The sequence below is a fragment of the Ambystoma mexicanum genome, chromosome 8 (genome assembly GCF_040938575.1).
Source record: "Ambystoma mexicanum isolate Mex_15411 chromosome 8, UKY_AmexF1_1, whole genome shotgun sequence".
Taxonomy (NCBI): Eukaryota; Metazoa; Chordata; class Amphibia; order Caudata; family Ambystomatidae; genus Ambystoma; species Ambystoma mexicanum.
The window spans coordinates 1,529,639,442-1,529,660,511 of NC_090929.1; the positions used below are offsets into that span (position 1 = coordinate 1,529,639,442).

The 21,070-nt window shown below is 42.2% G+C and overlaps 1 protein-coding gene across 1 annotated transcript in view; it reads left to right on the forward strand.

Moving 5' to 3' along the window:
- The window catches only part of SORCS3 (sortilin related VPS10 domain containing receptor 3), a 3,021,596-nt gene that overhangs the window by 1,974,151 nt on the left and 1,026,375 nt on the right, over positions 1–21,070 (forward strand). Inside the window, exon 6 of the mRNA XM_069611752.1 lies at positions 20,731–20,795. Coding sequence (XP_069467853.1) covers positions 20,731–20,795 — 65 coding nt within the window. The remainder of the gene's footprint in view (positions 1–20,730; positions 20,796–21,070) is intronic.

The following is a 21,070-nucleotide window of genomic DNA, read 5'->3' on the forward strand; positions in this document are numbered from 1 at the left end:
TGACATGAAATGCTATCGGGGCAAAAACACACTTAGCACCCGAGATACCCAGAGGGAGTTAGAGGCAAAAATCACAGGCAATATTTAGGTTAGGCAGACAGTATCGAGAAACAGTCAGAAACAGGAGTTCAAAAGTCAAAGGGTCGGAGCCAGGTTAAGATGACACCGGAGGCCTGTGCCAAAGATCACACCGTTAGACAGTTCACGATTCTGTATATCCCAAGAGTACTTGAATATTGTCAATGTTCAGAAGCAAAAGTTATAAGAAGGAGGGAAGACAAGGACGAGCCTTGAAGATGAAGAAAAGGGGTTCACCAAATTTCCTCGAGTAGAACACAGTACCTTATTTCCATGATGCAGCTGGAGGCCTGGCAGTGTTCCTGTTGGTTTCCCGCAGACCCACGATTCCTGGAGCTTTGTTGTGAAGGAGGAAATCTGAAGGGGGTCTGCACCACACGGGGATGAAGCCGGCCCCAGCGACAGCGAAAAAGGTGTGCTCCTTAAAAACAGGAGAGGCTCAGCAGGTGGCTATCCGGACCACTACAGCATTGTGCAGCGATTTCGACCACGGTGGAGATCTCTGGCTGAAGAAGATGAGCTGGTTATCCCCACCAGGCTCAAGGGAAGAAGACTCTGGACTGGAACTTCTCTTAGTCGTCGAAGGGTAGATAGCTCAGGACTGCAGCAGGGCTTCACCGGGACGGGGCAGTTGCAGCAAACGTCATTCTCTCCGCTTCTCTTCGGTTCCTTGTAGTTCCAGAGGCGACTCTGACTTCTAGCCCAAGAGACCTGCCTTTTATGCGCAAAACCCCCATTCACACAGCCTGGCTGTCAATCACGCAGCGGGGGGGTTCTCCAGCCGGGACAACCACCTCAGCCAATCATGGCAAAGTGTGACTTGGGTTTCCTAGGATACCTTGTGCAGGGGGTGACTACACTCCTCCCTCACATTCAGCCGACCTACACACCCAGGCACCTTGAGGAGGGCTTCTCTACAGAAGCCAGCCAAAAAGACGGTGAACAAAGAAGGCAAACCTAGTTTGCCACGCAAGGTAAAACACAAGAAGGACTTTAACAAAAAGAAATGGTGAATAAACCCAACCGGAGCCAAAAGAAAGACAATTTGGACAAGCGGGTTTATGTTCGAGGCTAATATAACAACCAAGAACAGTGCCACATTTATCTAATATAATCGCGGTAGAAAAGTTAGGGTAGATACCACTGCCACCAGCCAAGTCTAAATGTTAAAAGAGCGAAACAATGCTCAGGGAGGTACAGACAGAAAAGGGGTACAGATTAGCCCTTTCCAGTACTCCATGTAAGATGGGGTGTACTGGGTCTGTGGTAAAAATTACTATGTAAAGTAAATGGCAACTTTACTTTTCTCTGGGGGACAGTAGTCAGCCCCGTGAAATGGAGTCAGGGGGGAAGTCTTAAAGACAACCCTGGGTTACTACACTAAAGGTGCGGTGTAACCCTTACAAGAACAGGGGCACTTGGAGTGGTGTGCTCCAGTGCCCAAGATCACACAATGAGTAACAACACATAGGCCAAAACACATGTAAGAGTGGAAAAAAAGATGTACTCTCTTACCAGGTGGAAAAATAAACTCCAGAAATCCAGCAAAGCTGCTGGGGGACTCACTAGGTGAGGGAAATTAGCCCTAGAAGGAGAATTCTCCCTAACACTCATTCTCACAAATGAGCAGCCCCCTCACTCCAATAAAAGCCATCTCGTCTTTTTCCCCGCCTGATCATAACATTGCACCTCTGTCTCCAGCATCCTACACTCTCGCACCACGAGGTGTAGTTTCCTTCCATCTTGTGCACTCATGGTGTTACTTGCTTTCCCTTCTTGGATTTGCTGCTTTCTTACCTTTACTTACCTTGTCCCTGGATGGTCACCCGCAGCCCTTCACTGTTCATGTATCCTTACCTGTGCATACTGGATTGTGATTTGTCTTACATGTGACCACTACTGACACTTGAAGCCCAGCGCTTTACTTTACTGTCCTACCATTGCGAACCAGATTGACCCTTGCACCCGGCGCTGTACTTGATCTGACTTACCTCTGATCACTTGATGGTCACTGCCAGCCAGTGTTATACTTTACCTTAATTGATTGCCTTCATGCCTGATGTAGGCCCTCATTCCATGAGGCTAGGCTTTTCCACTCTGCTTTCACTCATATCTGCTTGTCATCTTTGCATGTCTGGTTTTCCTTAATGCAGTTTATCTTCCTTTCCTGCACTTGTTTAACTTGTTTTGCATTTAATGTACCTCTCACCTTTTTCCCCTCCTGCACATCCCGCACTTGCATGTTCTGAATATTTTAAGAACGTTTTTGTTTCTGATGTATACCTATCCCCCCCTCGCCTTAATGTGCCTTGAAACACAATTTTTTCTGCATTGTGCGCATTACGAATTACCAATAAATAAATAAATAGAATGTACACCTTTCGAAGTTGCATCTCTACTTCAAATGTCCCACTAACCTGACACAGATGCATCATCACACTCACCTTAAACACCACTCTGCCAGACACCTCAATTAACCTGACATCATCTTTACATTAGCAACTTGGAACGCTCATACAACATTGAACCATGCAATCTGTAAAATATCTACAACATATCCACCAAGAAGAGCTACAATTTCAGATCTGGACGCATCGAACTTCCCACCTCCTCCTTCTTCTCCTAGGTTAGTCCCATATCTCAGCACTTGCTCTTGGAGATCCTGAAACACCATGTGACCATGACAATGGTAGATGTTTTGCATATATGACTCAAAAGCATATCAGGCCATAGCAAACAGTTTCACACCTTCTGCTGTGGGACAGCTGTCTATCAGTCCCAAGCGACTGGGGTGACTACCAGGAGAATGGGAAAACATGGATGTTGGTTCTGCTACCATCAGTCTGCTATATTCGAATTTCTAATGCCTTGACTTCCTGTGAGAATATATAACTTCTTGCAAAATGGAGTGATAAAGGACAGAGACTGATGCTTCAACTAAAACATTGTAGGTGAAGTCGGGGGTGGGCACCAGCTGAGGGGCAAGAGAGGACAATAATTTGAAAATAAATGCAATAAATATTCCCAACCGGAAGGGCAGGGTTGTGTGAAAATTGTAGTTTTCATGGGGCACCATCAGTTAATTAACCAACCCTGAATATCATTGCAAGGAGATAAATAGCCACAATGTTTACCCCTTAAACCCACCATGCTTCTTTTAAACGAGAACATAGGGCACATTCCTTGTGACCATTTTGACTGTCCATAACCTGTGTAAGTTTCCCATGCATTAGGATTTCTTCCATCCAACATGGCTGGGCCACAATACAGGAAGAAATGGTTACCAGTCATTTGGTCGAAAACCAAATGGTCGAATGACCATTTGATCGATGTAAAATGGTTGAAAAAAAAGGTTGATTTTTTTTTTTAAATTGTTTTTTTATGGGGGTGTTCCCGCCCCAACCCCCCTTTTTCTTTATTAAAAAATATGTTTTAAGCAACCAAAACTAAAACATATATATATATAAATAAATAAACAAATAAATTCGACCTTTTTTTTCGACCATTTTGATTCGATCAAATGGTCATTCGACCATTTATTTTTGACCAAATGACCGGACACCGAAGAAAATGCAGAAAATGGCATTGCACTAATTATTTAGGTCGAACATTTGAGGAACTAGAGAACATAGTACAGAAGATGAGCCGAAATGGTGAAATAGAAGAAAATAAATAAATAATGAATGATGAAGTTGCAGTACAAACATGGTGTGGAGATGCAGAGAATGTTGTATCAATGAGCTAGGGCAGGCATGGGTACTTACTCCAGCAGCCAGTTAATGTAACGATAGCTGCAGTTCGCAAATGGGCTGCCAGAACTCAGGTAGAAGGCTAATGAGGCAATAAGCCCTGAGACGGCAGCCCATTACTGCCCAAGGTAATGTCCCGGGGCCCATAGTTACTGGCCCGAGTATTAGATCGGGTTACTAATGTTTTGTTTCGCATCCGAAAAAAGTTTCAAAAGTAACAATAAAATAACCGCCGTGGACAGAAAATGTAGTCTGTTTTCTGTTTCTGTGGTGGCCATATTAAAGAAAGAAAATGGCCACCATGGAAGGGGAGAAGTGAGCAGGTGTAGTCCCTTCTCCCTTTCCATGGCGGCCATTCACTTACATTAAAAAAGAAAGTAAACACAAAAATGGCCTCCTTGGAAAAGGGAGAAGGGACTATGTTTGGTTCCTTCTACGTTTCCATGGTAGCCTGAAAAAAAAATGTCAACGACAACCGGCGCGCGATGCATGCAACTGCGTCCATGAGACTCCATGTGGATTGGCTCGGTACTAATGCTTCTTTCAGTCCTTTCTCCAACGTGCAGGTTGGATTCACCTGCTCCAAGACCTGAGGCTGCAGCTGGTCCTGCATCCGAGCAACTACAAAACTGTGGATGGCCTTTTCATCCATGAAAGGGCCTGGGTTGTCAAGTGGGCTGTCTGCAACCAGCTTATCTGTTAATGTAGCAGCTTCTTAAATATGTGTGTAAATAGTTTTCAAATGATATTACTTGGAAACAAGGGTGCACCAAAAAGCAGATTGTGCTGGATACTTAATAGTTGTTTCTTTCAGAACTTAAGTTCACAACTTGATCAATACGTACTGTAAAATGAACGCAAATGAACCTTGATCAATTTATTACCATGCGTCTTAATTTCTTACAATTAATTTTAACAGCATCATTAATGTAATTGAATAATTGAAATTACTATAGCAAGTTCCCAGGATGTATTACATTGAAGTTCCATTTCTCATATGTAAATTCCGAGCTAAAGTGTAAACCTAATTAGCATTTGACAAATGCAAACGTGACCCATTCAGCTTTGACCGTAGAAGCATAAAACTAATCACACGAAGATGAATATACCATATTTAGCTGAACTTTGAATATCGGTGGGTTGTTAAAGTTATGATAATCTGATAGCAAAGCTTTGCATATAGATGATTTGAATGTCTGTGTAGATTCAGGTTCTGACGAGATTCAGTGCTGAGACCCACCCTTGGCTGTACTGGTGGAACCTTTGCATGGTTGTATTTTTGAATCTGCGGTTCTGGGATTGAGTTCTGATGTTATTGGTCAATTGTTTAATTGTGCGATCCTTACCAAAATGAATCACATGGACAATTTTAGCCTGGCAACATTCAATTGATATAGGCTCATGAACAACAAACTAGTATGGAACAGGTTCTTACAGTAAATTACCCCATTGTTTTCCCTTCTCAAGAAAGAGAAAATGCGATGGACATGCACAGTTTATTTGCATGGGTATGATAGCCATGCTATTGCATTGAGAATCTGATAATATAAATGTATCCAGGAAAAACTACACCATACTAGTGATTGTCTAAGACATACTTTTGTGTCACTTTTCATAAAGTCCTCTTCTAAACCAGTTTACAGTCATATTACTCAAAAAACATAACAAATAAAACATTGGTATTTCCTTTATGCTGCTCCAAAAAAAAAAAATGTTTTGTGTGATGATTTCTGGAGCGTGGTATTCGGTAGGCACAAAGGGAAACATTTTATGCAGTATACGCAGTTTGAAGTGGCCAGACTTGCATACCGCCGCTACATGGGGTGCCAAGGAAAAGGAGGATGACAGTATCACACCCAGATTTTTAACAGTTGTCGCAGGAGAAGAGCAAGTGCCTAGAGAAGTAGTCCAGAACTCAGGGGTCCAGAAGGGGAGGTGGTAGGAGGTGCCAACCACCAACACCTCTGCCTTGGACCCGTTAAGCTTGAGCCAGTTAGCAGCCATCCAGGTGCCAAGTTCTTCCAGGCAACTTGTTAGCCGAGTCACAGTTTCTGCTCTGGTGAGATCGAGCCGGACAAGAATCTGGGTATCATTGACGTAGGAATTAAATATGAACCCATGCGATAAGCAGCAGGAGAGGGTGATAATACATATTGAATAGGATGGGGGAAAGGGCAGATCCCTGAGGGACTCCACAGGAGAGCAAGCCAGGAAGGGAACAGAATGGTGGCAGAGATACAGACTGAGTCTGGTTGGAAAGAAAGGCTTGAAACCAATCAAGGACCCGAGATGCCGGCATCAGACAGCCGGGCCAGGAAGGTGGGGTGGTCGACCATGTCAAACGCGGCTAACAGATATAACAGCAGAACCGCTCCAAACCCGCCCTGATCAACTAGCCTGGAAAGGTCGTCCATCACAGAATTAAGGACAGTTTTGGTAACTCTACCGGGAAGGAAACCGGATTGAAAAGGGTCGAAGAACCCAGAAGACTCCAAGAACGAGTAGAGAGTGGGAGAGATGAATGCCTCAAGAAACTTCCAAGGAAAGGAGAGCAGAGAGATACATCTGTGCTGTCCCGTCACCAAGTCCCTTGTATTTATGGAAAGCGCTCTGATGCCTGCGGGCTGCAGCGCTATAGAAATAAATAAATAAACATGAGTCAGTAAAGCTTAGCAGGCAGCTCACACAGTAATAGTAACATAAACCTGTACTTCAGCACAGATGTTCTTTGAGTTGTCACCGGTCTTTATAAGGCCAACAACAGGGAATACATATAAATGTAAACTACAAGACATATCTGCAAAATCCAAGAATTTGGGGTTTGCAAAGGCCTGTATTTGGTACCTGCCAACATTCTAGTTATGTGTGTGCGAAGTAATGTGTGTTTGGGCCTGTGCATTTCTAGTTCATGATGCATGCCCAGCTACATTTTAAAACGTTTCCATGTAAGCCTGAGTGGCACTAATGTTGGAGCGTTTTAGGTGTCTATTGGCAGTAGGAAGGGAAGTGCCAATCAAGTAATAACAGATTGTAGGCTGTGAATGTGTGCTCTCGCAAAGCATAACTCCACATGGAGTGACTTATGTAACCTCCCATAATATCGCATACAAAGTCATAAACACTGGAGAAAACAAGTTTTGTATGGCTAAAACATGTAAGGCATCTGTGATGTTTGCAAAACCAAAAAGGTTGTCTGACGTTGTTAATAAGAATTCTACTGGGCAATATACAATGATAATAACTACATCTAAATCATCCTGTCTCCCACCTTAATACCACATCTTTCAAAACACAATTCAAACAGCAAAACAATACACGTTAACATAATGCTTGTTTGTACACTCGTCACTTTAAAGGGCCTCAGTTAAGGGCCATGCTGCATCCTGTCTGGGCCTGTCCAGGCCAGGATGGGCTTTGTGGTCTCTCTGAGCTTCCAAACACCCTGCCCTGTGAGTTTAATGTTATTTCAGCGTTTACTTGCATTTTCTCTCCCCATTTGAGTTTGGTACGCTGCTTTCCTTACTTATTCCCTTTTTCCAGTATGCCCTCTCAGTTTATACATCATGTCCCCATCCTACCCGCTAACAGCCTCTCTTGTTTCCCATCTTTGTCTACGTCCTTCTTTGCCACTTGCAGTCTGATTCCTCTATCGCTTACGCTCACCTGTTGTCACTGCCCTCCCGCCTTAAACTCCTTACTACCTGCTTCATGTCTCTGTTGACGCCCCTATCCTATCACTAAATCTCATTGTTGGGCAGAATCCTGTGCAGTGCCCATAGGGACCACTACACACGATTAAGACCACAGGTGGCAATACAAGTTTTACCTTTGGTATAAGCCTGTACGACTAAGTTATAGTGGTAGCAGTAGCAGAGCAGCCAGCCTTATCTCAAGAGTATATGAGCAGTAGCAGAGATTACACAAAGGGACCACAATTACTGTGACTCAAGCAAACACTGGCCCTCATTACAACACCGGCGCTAAACCATGGCGCTATTAGAACGATGGTTGGTGCCGGTGTTGTAACGGGTCCGCCATGGTTCAATGGGGAATTACCACTCCATTCCAAGGTTGGCGGGACGGTAATTCCCCATTGAACCATGGCCCTTCCCCATTCCCATTTTTGCCCCATAGGGCTCTATGGGAATGGGGAAGGCGCTAAGTATGGTATCGCAAATTGCGGTACCGTACTTAGCACCAAGGTCACTTTGCAGGTCCCTACTTTAACGGCTGGTCTAGACCAGCCGTTCAGGTCGGGTCCAGCAAAGGGACTTCGTAGTAAGGTGCTAAGTGTTTAACGGCGCTGCAGCCTTTTACGGCACCGTTAAACACTTAGCACCAGGGTCCTAATGGCCCACTGACTCAAGGCTTCAGGTAAAAAATATAAGTACATTTATTTTTAAACCATCAGTTATAAACACAACACCTCTAATAAACTTTAAACAAAACCACACGTTAAATATACTACAACTAACCAATTCACTTTGTACAGTAAGTCTCAAGGTAAGTACCCTGTGTTTGAATGAACCGGTGTTATGAACAAAACACGATACCGCGTTTGCAATCATTTTTTTGACAGTTCGGTTCACTAAATAAACGCATAACCGTGACATGAAATGCTATCGGGGCAAAAACACACTTAGCACCCGAGATACGCAGAGGGAGTTGGAGGCAAAAATCACAGGCAATATTTAGGTTAGGCAGACAGTATCGAGAAACAGTCAGAAACAGGAGTTCAAAAGTCAAAGGGTCGGAGCCAGGTTTAGATGACACCGGAGGCCTGTGCCAAAGATCACACCGTTAGACAGTTCACGATTCTCTATATCCCAAGAGTACTTGAATATTGTCAATGTTCGGAAGCAAAAGTTATAAGAAGGAGGGAAGACAAGGACGAGCCCTGAAGATGAAGAAAAGGGGTTCACCAAGTTTCCTCGAGTAGAACACAGTACCTTATTTCCATGATGCAGCTGGAGCCCTGGCAGTGTTCCTGTTGGTTTCCCGCAGACCCATGATTCCTGGAGCTTCGTTGTGAAGGAGGACATCTGAAGGGGGTCTGCACCACACGGGGATGAAGCCGGCCCCAGCGACAGCGAAAAAGGTGTGCTCCTTAAAAACAGGAGAGGCTCAGCAGGTGGCTATCCGGACCACTACAGCATTGTGCAGCGATTTCGACCACGGTGGAGATCTCTGGCTGAAGAAGATGAGCTGGTTATCCCCACCAGGCTCAAGGGAAGAAGACTCTGGACTGGAACTTCTCTTAGTCGTCGAAGGGTAGATAGCTCAGGACTGTAGCAGGGCTTCACCGGGACGGGGTAGTTGCAGCAACCGTCATTCTCTCTGCTTCTCTTCGGTTCCTTGTAGTTCCAGAGGCGACTCTGACTTCTAGCCCAAGAGACCTGCCTTTTATGCGCAAAACCCCCATTCACACAGCCTGGCTGTCAATCACGGAGCGGGGGGTTGTCCAGCCGGGACAACCACCTCAGCCAATCATGGCAAAGTGTGACTTGGGTTTCCTAGGATACCTTGTGCAGGGGGTGACTACACTCCTCCCTCACATTCAGCCCACCTACACACCCAGGCACCTTGAGGAGGGCTTCTCTGCAGAAGCCAGCCAAAAAGACGGTGAACAAAGAAGGCAAACCTAGTTTGCCACGCAAAGTAAAACACAAGAAGGACTTTAACAAAAAGAAATGGTGAATAAACCCAACCGGAGCCAAAAGAAAGACAATTTGGTGAAGCGGGTTTATGTTCGAGGCTAATATAACAACCAAGAACAGTACCACATTTATCTAATATAATCGCGGTAGAAAAGTTAGGGTAGATACCACTGCCACCAGCCAAGTCTAAATGTTAAAAGAGTGAAACAATGCTCAGGGAGGTACAGAAAGAAAAGGGGTACAGATTAGCCCTTTCCAGTACTCCATGTAAGATGGGGTGTACTGGGTCTGTGGTAAAAATTACTATGTAAAGTAAATGGCAAATTTACTTTTCTCTGGGGGACAGTAGTCAGCCCCGTGAAATGGAGTCAGGAGGGAAGTCTTAAAGACAACCCTGGGTTACTACACTAAAGGTGCGGTGTAACCCTTACAAGAACAGGGGCACTTGGAGTGGTGTGCTCCATTGCCCAAGATCACACAATGAATGACAACACATAGGCCAAAACACATGTAAGAGTGGAAAAAAAGATGTACACTCTTACCAGGTGGAAAAATAAACTCCAGAAATCCAGCAAAGCTGCTGGGGGACTCACTAGGTGAGGGAAATTAGCCCTAGAAGGAGAATTCTCCCTAACACTCATTCTCACAAATGAGCAGCCCCCTCACTCCAATAAAGGCCATCTCGTCTTTTTCCCCGCCTGATCATAACATTGCACCTCTGTCTCCAGCATCCTACACTCTCGCACCACGAGGTGTAGTTTCCTTCCATTTTGTGCACTCATGGTGTTACTTGCTTTCCCTTCTTGGATTTGCTGCTTTCTTACTTTTACTTACCTTGTCCCTGGATGGTCACCCGCAGCCCTTCACTGTTCATGTATCCTTACCTGTGCATACTGGATTGTGATTTGTCTTACATGTGACCACTACTGACACTTGCAGCCCAGCGCTTTACTTTACTGTCCTACCATTGCGAACCAGATTGACCCTTGCACCCGGCGCTGTACTTGATCTGACTTACCTCTGATCACTTGATGGTCACTGCCAGCCAGTGTTATACTTTACCTTAATTGCTTGCCTTCATGCCTGATGTAGGCCCTCATTCCATGAGGCTAGGCTTTTCCACTCTGCTTTCACTCATATCTGCTTGTCATCTTTGCATGTCTGGTTTTCCTTAATGCAGTTTATCTTCCTTTCCTGCACTTGTTTAACTTGTTTTGCATTTAATGTACCTCTCACCTTTTTCCCCTCCTGCACATCCCGCACTTGCATGTTCTGAATATTTTAAGAACGTTTTTGTTTCTGATGTATACCTATTCCCCCCTCGTCTTAATGTGCCTTGAAACACAATTTTTTCTGCATAGTGCGCATTACGAATTACCAATAAATAAATAAATAAAATAAATAAACAAAAAAATAAATAAATAAATAAATAAATACATAAATAGAATGTACACCTTTCGAAGTTGCATCTCTACTTCAAATGTCCCTAAATGTCCCACTAACCTGACACAGATGCATCATCACACTTACCTTAAACACCACTCTGCCAGACACCTCAATTAACCTGACATCATCTTTACATTAGCAACTTGGAACGCTCATACAACATTGAACCATGCAATCTGTAAAATATCTTCAACATATCCACCAAGAAGAGCTACAATTTCAGATCTGGACGCATCAAACTTCCCACCTCCTCCTTCTTCTTCTATTTTAGTCCCAAATCTCAGCACTTGCTTTTGGAGATCCTGAAGCACCATGTGACCATGACAATGGTAGATGTTTTGCATATATGACTCAAAAGCATATCAGGCCATAGCAAACAGTTTCACACCTTCTGCTGTGGGACAGCCGTCTATCCGTCCCAAGCGACTGGGGTGACTACCAGGAGAATGGGAAAACATGGATGTTGGTTCTGCTACCATCAGTCTGCTATATTCGAATTTCTAATGCCTTGACTTCCTGTGAGAATATATAACTTCTTGCAAAATGGAGTGATATAGGACAGAGGCTGATGCTTCAACTAAAACATTGTAGGTGAAGTCGGGGATGGGCACCAGCTGAGGGGCAAGAGAGGACAATAATTTGAAAATAAATGCAATAAATATTCCCAACCGGAAGGGCAGGGTTGTGTCAAAATTGCAGTTTTCATGGGGCACCATCAGTTAATTAACCAAACTTGAATATCATTGTAAGGAGATAAATAGCCACAATGTTTACCCCTTAAACCCACCATGCTTCTTTTAAACGAGAACATAGGGCACATTCCTTGTGACCATTTTGACTGTCCAGAACCTGTGTAAGTTTCCCATGCATTAGGATTTCTTCCATCCAACATGGCTGGGCCACAATACAGGAAGAAATGGTTACCAGTCATTTGGTCGAAAACCAAATGGTCGAATGACCATTTGATCGATGTAAAATGGTTGAAAAAAAAGGTTGATTTTTTTTTTAATTGTTTTTTATGGGGGGGTTCCCGCCCCAACCCCCCCTTTTCTTTATTAAAAAATATGTTTTAAGCAACCAAAACTAAAAAATATATATATATAAATAAATAAACAAATAAATTCGACCTTTTTTTTTCGAACATTTTGATTCGATCAAATGGTCATTCGACCATTTATTTTTGACCAAATGACCGGACACCGAAGAAAATGCAGAAAATGTCATTGCACTAATTATTTAGGTCGAACATTTGAGGAACTAGAGAACATAGTACAGAAGATGAGCCGAAATGGTGAAATAGAATAAATAATGAATGATGAAGTTGCAGTACAAACATGTTGTGGAGATGCAGAGAATGTTGTATCAATGAGCTAGGGCAGGCATGGGTACTTACTCCAGCAGCCAGTTAATGTAACGATAGCTGCAGTTCGCAAATGGGCTGCCAGAACTCAGGTAGAAGGCTAATGAGGCAATAAGCCCTGAGACGGCAGCCCATTACTGCCCAAGGTAATGTCCCGGGGCCCATAGTTACTGGCCCAAGTATTAGATCGGGTTACTAATGTTTTGTTTCGCATCCGAAAAAAAGTTTCAAAAGTAACAATAAAATAACCGCCGTGGACAGAAAATGTAGTCTTTTTTCTGTTTCTGTGGTGGCCATATTAAAGAAAGAAAATGGCCACCATGGAAGGGGAGAAGTGAGCAGGTGTAGTCCCTTCTCCCTTTCCATGGCGGCCATTCACTTACATTAAAAAAGAAAGTAAACACAAAAATGGCCTCCTTGGAAAAGGGAGAAGGGACTATGTTTGGTTCCTTCTACGTTTCCATGGTAGCCTGAAAAAAAAAATGTCAACGACAACCGGCGCGCGATGCATGCAACTGCGTCCATGAGACTCCATGTGGATTGGCTCGGTACTAATGCTTCTTTCAGTCCTTTCTCCAACGTGCAGGTTGGATTCACCTGCTCCAAGACCTGAGGCTGCAGCTGGTCCTGCATCCGAGCAACTACAAAACTGTGGATGGCCTTTTCATCCATGAAAGGGCCTGGGTTTTCAAGTGGGCTGCCTGCAACCAGCTTATCTGTTAATGTAGCAGCTTCTTAAATATGTGTGTAAATAGTTTTCAAATGATATTACTTGGAAACAAGGGTGCACCAAAAAGCAGATTGTGCTGGATACTTAATAGTTGTTTCTTTCAGAACTTAAGGTCACAACTTGATAAATATGTACTGTAAAATGAACGCAAATGAACCTTGATCAATTTATTACCATGCGTCTTAATTTCTTACAATTAATTTTAACAGCATCATTAATGTAATTGAATAATTGAAATTACTATAGCAAGTTCCCAGGATGTATTACTTTGAAGTTTCATTTCTCATATGTAAATTCCGAGCTAAAGTGTAAACCTAATTAGCATTTGACAAATGCAAACGTGACCCATTCAGCTTTGACCGTAGAAGCATAAAACTAATCACACGAAGATGAATATACGATATTTAGCTGAACTTTGAATATCGGTTGGTTGATAAAGTTATGATAATCTGATAGCAAAGCTTTGCATATAGATGATTTGAATGTCTGTGTAGATTCAGGTTCTGACGAGATTCAGTGCTGAGACCCACCCTTGGCTGTACTGGTGGAACCTTTGCAATGGTTGTATTTTTGAATCTGCGGTTCTGGGATTGAGTTCTGATGTTATTGGTCAATCGTTTAATTGTGCGATCCTTACCAAAATGAATCACATGGACAATTTTAGCCTGGCAACATTCAATTGATATAGGCTCATGAACAACAAACTAGTATGGAACAGGTTCTTACAGTAAATGACCCCATTGTTTTCCCTTCTCAAGAAAGAGAAAATGCGATGGACATGCACAGTTTATTTGCATGGGTAGGATAGCCATGCTATTGCATTGAGAATCTGATAATATAAATGTATCCAGGAAAAACTACACCATACTAGTGATTGTCTAAGACATACTTTTGTGTCAATTTTCATAAAGTCCTCTTCTAAACCAGTTTACAGTCATATTACTCAAAAAAACATAACAAATAAAACATTGGTATTTCCTTTATGCTGCTCCAAAAAAAAAAAAATGTTTTGTGTGATGATTTCTGGACTCATGGCCTGTGGGAGCAAAGTTAGGTCTGTTGCTGCCCTGGGATTTCATGCAGCAGTCAACTCTATTGCCCAGCAGGTGCAATCAGTAGAGCATAAGCACAAATTAACCATCTGAATAACTTGGCCTTGAAAGGGAATAAAGATCTAGCTCACCTCTTTAAATCAAGTTTCTGCTCCGCGACAACCCTCAGGAAGCTTTGTCTGCACTATGTTGATCATGCTTTCCGGCATCCTATGTGACACTGACAACTAAAATCAGGAAAGAAGACATGATTCAACCTTTGCTGAAATACAGACAAGGTAGATGGAAGCTGGAGAGAGCAAGCAGGATTCGTTGTGATGCTTTTTGAAATAGCAGTGTACCAACAGACATATCTACCATTGCTGTCTAGCAGTGTTCAAACTTCATTCGAAGGATATGTAATGGCTTACTAGTTGTGCTCCACCCCACATTCCGATTACAAACTGAAACACTGGTGCTCCTCCAACCAAGCTACGAGAATGAGAGGTGGTAAGATAGATAGATAGATAGATAGATAGATAGATAGATAGATAGATAGATAGATAGATAGATAGATAGATAGATAGATAGATGCATAAGGATGCCAGCTATGAACACATGAAGAGTGTTACCCTCCAGACCCTGGCTTGGTCCCTGCCTCTTAGACGTATAAGCGACTTTTGTGACAGTACTCAACACTTGTTGTGTCTGTTGTTGAAGTCAGGTTCAACGGTTGGATTTATAAAATGGAAGTGGTTTAATTTTATAGGGCTGCTACCAAGGCCCCCGTCAAGATGGCATTTCCTGTGCAATGAAGTGCCCACAATGAAGATCCGAAAAATGTTCACCATCCGTGTGCCATTTGCTAGTTAGTTATGAAATGGCCTATTCACGGTTTTTCGTTTAACTGATGTTTACCATGTTTACTATAACAGTAACAACTGTAAGAGGATTCAATGCAGCACTACAGCCAAGTCAACGCCTAGTCTAGAATACTGAATGAAAACCCTTATTAATATATCTTTATGTCCAGTTCATGCGTTCTGGATGACTACCCCTATATAACACCCCTCTCTTGGAATCCTCCTGACCCCACTGAGCCAAGAAGTAGTTCTGTTTTGCAAGTTAAAAGGTTTAATTGATAATTTAAACAATAGATATATATATCACACTTTAGAATAAATTAATAATTGAATATCACACTTAATCTGATATGATAAAAATTAACAACAGAGAATCTGGCACTAGCACACTTCTTGATAATCACTAAGGAGTTGACATGAAATGGATAAGATAGCAACAATACTTTTATGGTTTCAAATGGATGCAATGTGGAATGAAATGCAGTACAGAAAATAACTTGATAGGATTTCAGCAAAAGACAATGTAATCACTTTCTTGGACAATTCACCCCCCCTTTTATGCTATGCAAGGAAATGGAAGGAAGGCACACAATTCTCAGAAATGCAATTCAACTGTAATTCAGTTCAACCAGCAACTTAGACTACAGAAGTTGAAAACAGAGGCAAAATGCTTTGATATGTGCTGGCAATGTAGAAAGAAATATGCTAAAATGCTTTTAATTCCCTCTAGGAGGTTCAGGGTGAGTGATATCTAGTTAATATTAGCTCAGGCTCACACTAGCAATGATTCAGGGATAATTAGCAGGTTAAACGAATTTCTGGCAAATGAAAGGCAAGCAGCAGCAGATTTTTACACATGAAGAAATTTGCAAATCGCGGCAAAATTCGCGAATGCGTGTTCCGCGATTGCAGTAAAACTATAAGGGGTAGGAATGTGGTCCTTGGTGCGATTAAAAGCTAAGATTCCAAGCTTTCAGATGAAAGTTACTGCAAGTCTCTAAGACAAACGGTCGCGGAGATATGAGCGATTTAGTGAAGGTCGTTTTTGGTTTTGCAAATTTTAAACGCAACACTTTTTCAGCTTTAAAAATGATGGCAGAATAACACAATTGCTAAGCTGCAGTTCTACTTAGATTAAAAATGGATTGAATTATATGATTTTAACTAAGAGATGTGTTCTGAGTTTTGCTGAGTACTCACAAGAGATTTTGAACCGGAAAGCGACTTGGTCACGGACTTCAGTCTGGTCAGGTCTTCCCGAGTTCCGCTCACAGCGCCTGGCCTCTGGAACTGCTCACAGCATCGGGGTCAGCACTCTGGATACAATGGCCTGGTCTCTGCTAGGCACCGGTTCTCTGGGTCGGGTCCTGCCTTCTCTTTGGATATTTCTGTCACCGGGTTCTTGCAAAAGTTCTTGGCAAAATTCAGACGGCGTCAGCCGGCTGTCTGAAGAGTTCAGTTGCAAAAAGATTTTCAGGCCTGTTGACAAATACTCTTGCTGGCAGTGGCCTTTTTGGTTAAGGTTCTGTAGTCTCTGTTTATCTTGGAGTCTAAGTGTTGGCTCCTTGAAGGTTGATGGACGTAAGTATGGATTTTTCCGGCAGAGCGTCCCGCTGCAGATGGAAATGAATGTGTCTACCTAAGTTTCAGTGGTCCATTTATATGTTCTGCAAGTGGGTGTGTGTGTTGGTCATAACTAAACTTGCCCCTCTCACTTGTCATTGGTCCAGCTTTCATTTCTCCCCTGATTGGGGGAGCTAAGTTGTGTCAGAGTGATGTCAGCCATTTATGATCTCTTGAAAAAACTCCCCTGTCATCTGTGCACCCAAATCTATATATGATCAAAATACATATTTCACAGTTACACAGTTGTTTGAAATTACATACCCATGTCACATATCACATGAGGTATACTCTGTCCCAAATCTGCTGTTTCTAAGAGCTTGCATTCAAAAATGGCAACTTTTGGCACTTTTTAATGTGCTAAACAACATTGGATCTTCATTAAATTTTATACAACTGTTCCTCACATATCTACCCACATACCAATGCATTTTCGTTTGTCTAGCTGAAACAGGGAGTCTGTAATATTAATAAACAGAAGGGTTTTGTCCCAGAATATCCCACAATTTGGAGTTTGGGCTTGAATTAAAGGTACATTTTTTAAATTAAGTCTCTCAAAGTTATACATTTCTGTCATTTGATTACAAAGAGTTATCAGTGTTTTTGTAAAATATATATTTTGCTTTCAATTCAGTCCTCAGAGTGTTGGAGTCCGCCTCCAAGACTTGGGTGGGTCAGTCACGTGTCCTCTGGCAGGCAGGCCTTTGTTGACATTAAACAGTCAAAATCAACATATTCCTTTCAGAGGAAAGGGGCCATTGTGTGGTCTCTGGGAAGCTGAGATCAGGAGGCCAGGGAGCCACTTTGCATTTAATTAACAGAACCCTGTGATTTCCTGGCTTCTTGTGTTGGGTTCTGAAGTGTCAAGAGTTCTCAGGACAGGCAACCCCTTTGAACTTTTGATGAAATGAGACCCCTTTCTTTGCACTAGACAGCTTTGCAAGACAGCTCTCCTGTCAAAGTTTAGACCACCAGCGCCACCCTCAGGATTTTGTGGTTACTGCATCCATCCTTGGGATTTTTTTTTAGATTGATTCATTTCAGCAAGTGATATTGCATGGAGTATATTGTCCATGTTCAGGACATGGCATTGGTGTGTTTCTGCAGTAAAGTAATTCTGTGCCCATGATTTTGCCATATTTGACATTCAAGAAAAATGAATTCCCAACAGTTATGGGTTTGCTTTTGGCAACCAGCATTGCCCCTCTGAACAATATAGGCAAAATGGGATTTTCCTGTGCATTTTCTGGGGAGCTCTGGCCATTATGATGTTTTCAATGCCAGTACTGCACAGTTTTGAGGTAGGGCTCGGATGCATGGGTAAATACATCCCACACAACGCATCAATGAATGTATAATACATAGGCAACAAAACTGTAAGAACCGTTTACTGATGAGTATCTAACTAAACAAAGTCGTAACAACAATTTGGAACAATTTGAAACAATTTAGAACATTCTTGTCATTGAAAGCTTGTCGACGCTTCCTCCAGGCGCAGTCCGTGGTCTCCTTTTAGTTTTTGCTAATGCATTGTTTTTATTCGGCTCTATTTTTTGCTAGCACCTGTTTGTTTCCTGTTGGACCAGCATTTAGAGCCTTCATAAGTCAACTTTAAATATCTGTGCCGTCTTAGTCGAACTGAACCTTAATTGGATCCTGCTTATGATGCTTGCATTTAGCAATCTATCGATTTTTGCGAGACATGTATCTAAATTCAGGTTATACCATTCGATCATCATTCCTCATTTACTCCTGACTAAATCCATGGCCACATCATCATTCAGGTTATACCATTTAATTATCATCCCTGATTTACTCCTGCCTAAATCCATGGCCACATCATCATTCAGGTTATATCATTTAATCATCTTCCTTGACTTACTCCTTCCTAAATCCATGGCCACATCATCATTCAGGTTATATCATTTAATCATCATCCCTGACTTACTCCTGACTAAATCAATGGCCACATCATGATTAAGGTCCTGGGTGTGAACAGCTCAAGTCAGATCATATTCATGCCTGGGTGAGCTATTGAAGGCTCAAACTGTATGTTGAAGTCCGCCACGGAAACCATAATGGTGCGTCCATCAGAGTTATACCACAAATGTATAGTTTTGTGTCATGTTTCAATTTTACTTAGAGATGAATAATCAAGATTGGCGGTTGTTGTCATCAGATAGATGTTAAATAAGACTAAATATGCACCACCTGGAAACACCAATCTCACTGTTTGGAGATGTGTTCTTAGCAGTAAGGCCCAGCAATATTCCCATACTCAAAAGGTGAAAACATCATTTATGAATCGGGCTATTGAAAATACATTAGACACAGGTTGTGGCAATTTCCTGTTTGAATATTATATTTTAACCGTAACACGATTTTAGTATGGAATCTTAATTATCCCAAGTGAAACCTTTTTCTTTATTAAAAAAATACCATTAATTGAAATTTCGCCTATAAATACTGGCAAGTTTGACTAAATATGGAAAGCTTCAGTCTACCACTCAAAAGCTCATGTTTGTTGGGGGCAGAACATGAATGAAAGATCTAAAAAAAAGCCTTTAGCACCTTTCTTTCATGTCACACACTATTTTCAAGCATTTGTATGGTGGTGGTTTCAGCCATTCTTCGCCATACAAAGGCTCCAGCATCTGCACCAGCATGGATTTGTATGCCGGCACAAATGCTGGAGATCCAGGATAAAGAAGGCCGACCACATAGGTCTTCATTATACATGCTGCCTGTCGGGCAGCATGTACAATTACAATTAAGAACATCTGGGGAGTGTTTCATTTCAATTGGTGACACTCCTTCTGATGCGCGTATGGTCAGGAGTGTAACCAGTCGAAATTAAAACCCTCCATGACATGCTTGCATGGCGGGGAGGGTCTAATTTCTATTTTGAGTGCTGCCTGTCATGCGAGCATGGCAGGCAGTGCTCACAAACAAAAGCAAAGGCTGCCTGCCAGCATGCCAGGTAGCATTTACTCACTTTTTACTGCGGAATAGAAATGTGAAGGGCAAAAGGTGGCATAAACACGTGTATGCCGTCCTTTACCCTTTACATTTGCAGCCCGCAGTGAACATTTTGAACATTTGGTAGCAGGGACCAACTTAAATTGAAGCGTATATTTAAAAGCTCTAGACCACTAAAATACTAATTTAAATAAAATGAGCTCCTCAATGTATAATGTCCCTCCATAATTTAGAAGATGACAAACAGTTATTTTATGTCGGTGTCCTCTCTTAACATATCCAAGAAGACGCTGGTTGTTACGGATACTCAGGAATTATGGTCGAGATTCTACAAGGATAGATGTGGTTTGTGTGATTGCTTCATATATTATGACAGCTCGGATTACCAAATTAACATGTTTTAAATTACAAACCTGATTATTTGTATATATCCTTTGATATTATGAACAATTTATTTAACACGTGTGATAATTTGCCTAAGCTTAGAAGTTACGAAAGCTCTAGGATTTCGCTACACGTGTTTTAGAATGTTTATTGATATGGTGGTTATTCTGTATTCTGTGATGGAAATCATTCTGAAATACGCTATTTAAGAGAGGGCACCTTTCGAAAATTGAAAAGCCACAACTAATTACCAATTCTTATGTAGCATACTTATCATGACTGGCTCTGGCGAATTGAGTGATATTAAAGATTGAATCCCACATTGTGGTGTCCTCTTAAATAGGTTGAGGCCCCTCTATGGATCCCCTTCCTTTGTGTCTGTTAAATCATGTATAAAAACGTGCAGGTGACACCAATTGTGTGCTATGCTGAGCTGAACATACTATACATGGAAACAAGATTATTCAAGGGATCAGCAGTATGGCCACGCCTTGATACAACCGTGTGGCATTCCACTTTACCTCTGCTGAATTACTGTGCTCATTCTGCACACAATGAGCCCCAGAGCCAGTTGCTATGTGTATGCTTCACAACATTAGTAATTATTTGCTCATTTTTAAACAGTTGTTTCTTTTTTTGTCACATATGAATTAAACACGCATTAATGCATTATAAATGCACTTTATTACAGAGTTAGATTCTTATTCTGAGGCAAATATCCCTATCACTAGAATCTCTCGGAGGAAACATTGTGATTCGCTGTATCAACCCTGGCAACTCTGTGCTTCCCCTCATTGGCTCTCCTGTCTCTTCCTCTCTCTTCTCTCCAGGTCTGTCCTGGGACTAGACAAGGAGCCTGACCTTGTGCACATGGAGGCGCGGAGCTCTGATGGACGTGAGTGTTCAACCTTAACATTAATAAGGCCGCCTCGGGCGGGAGGCATGCATTGCATTTTACGACATTCGTTTGATTTCAGATTTACATTTTAATTACCCAGGAAGATGAAGGATGTTCATCTCGGCTGTGCTCATCCTTCAGCGCACTTTCTTATCCTCTCGAGTTTAGGAGGAAAAGGGTGGTCCCTTAGGGAGTCACAAGCATCCAGAGTCTTTGAGAGGATTTTGCAGCTCTGGTGAAACTGACTTGTTACCACCCGGTTCCCTAGCATT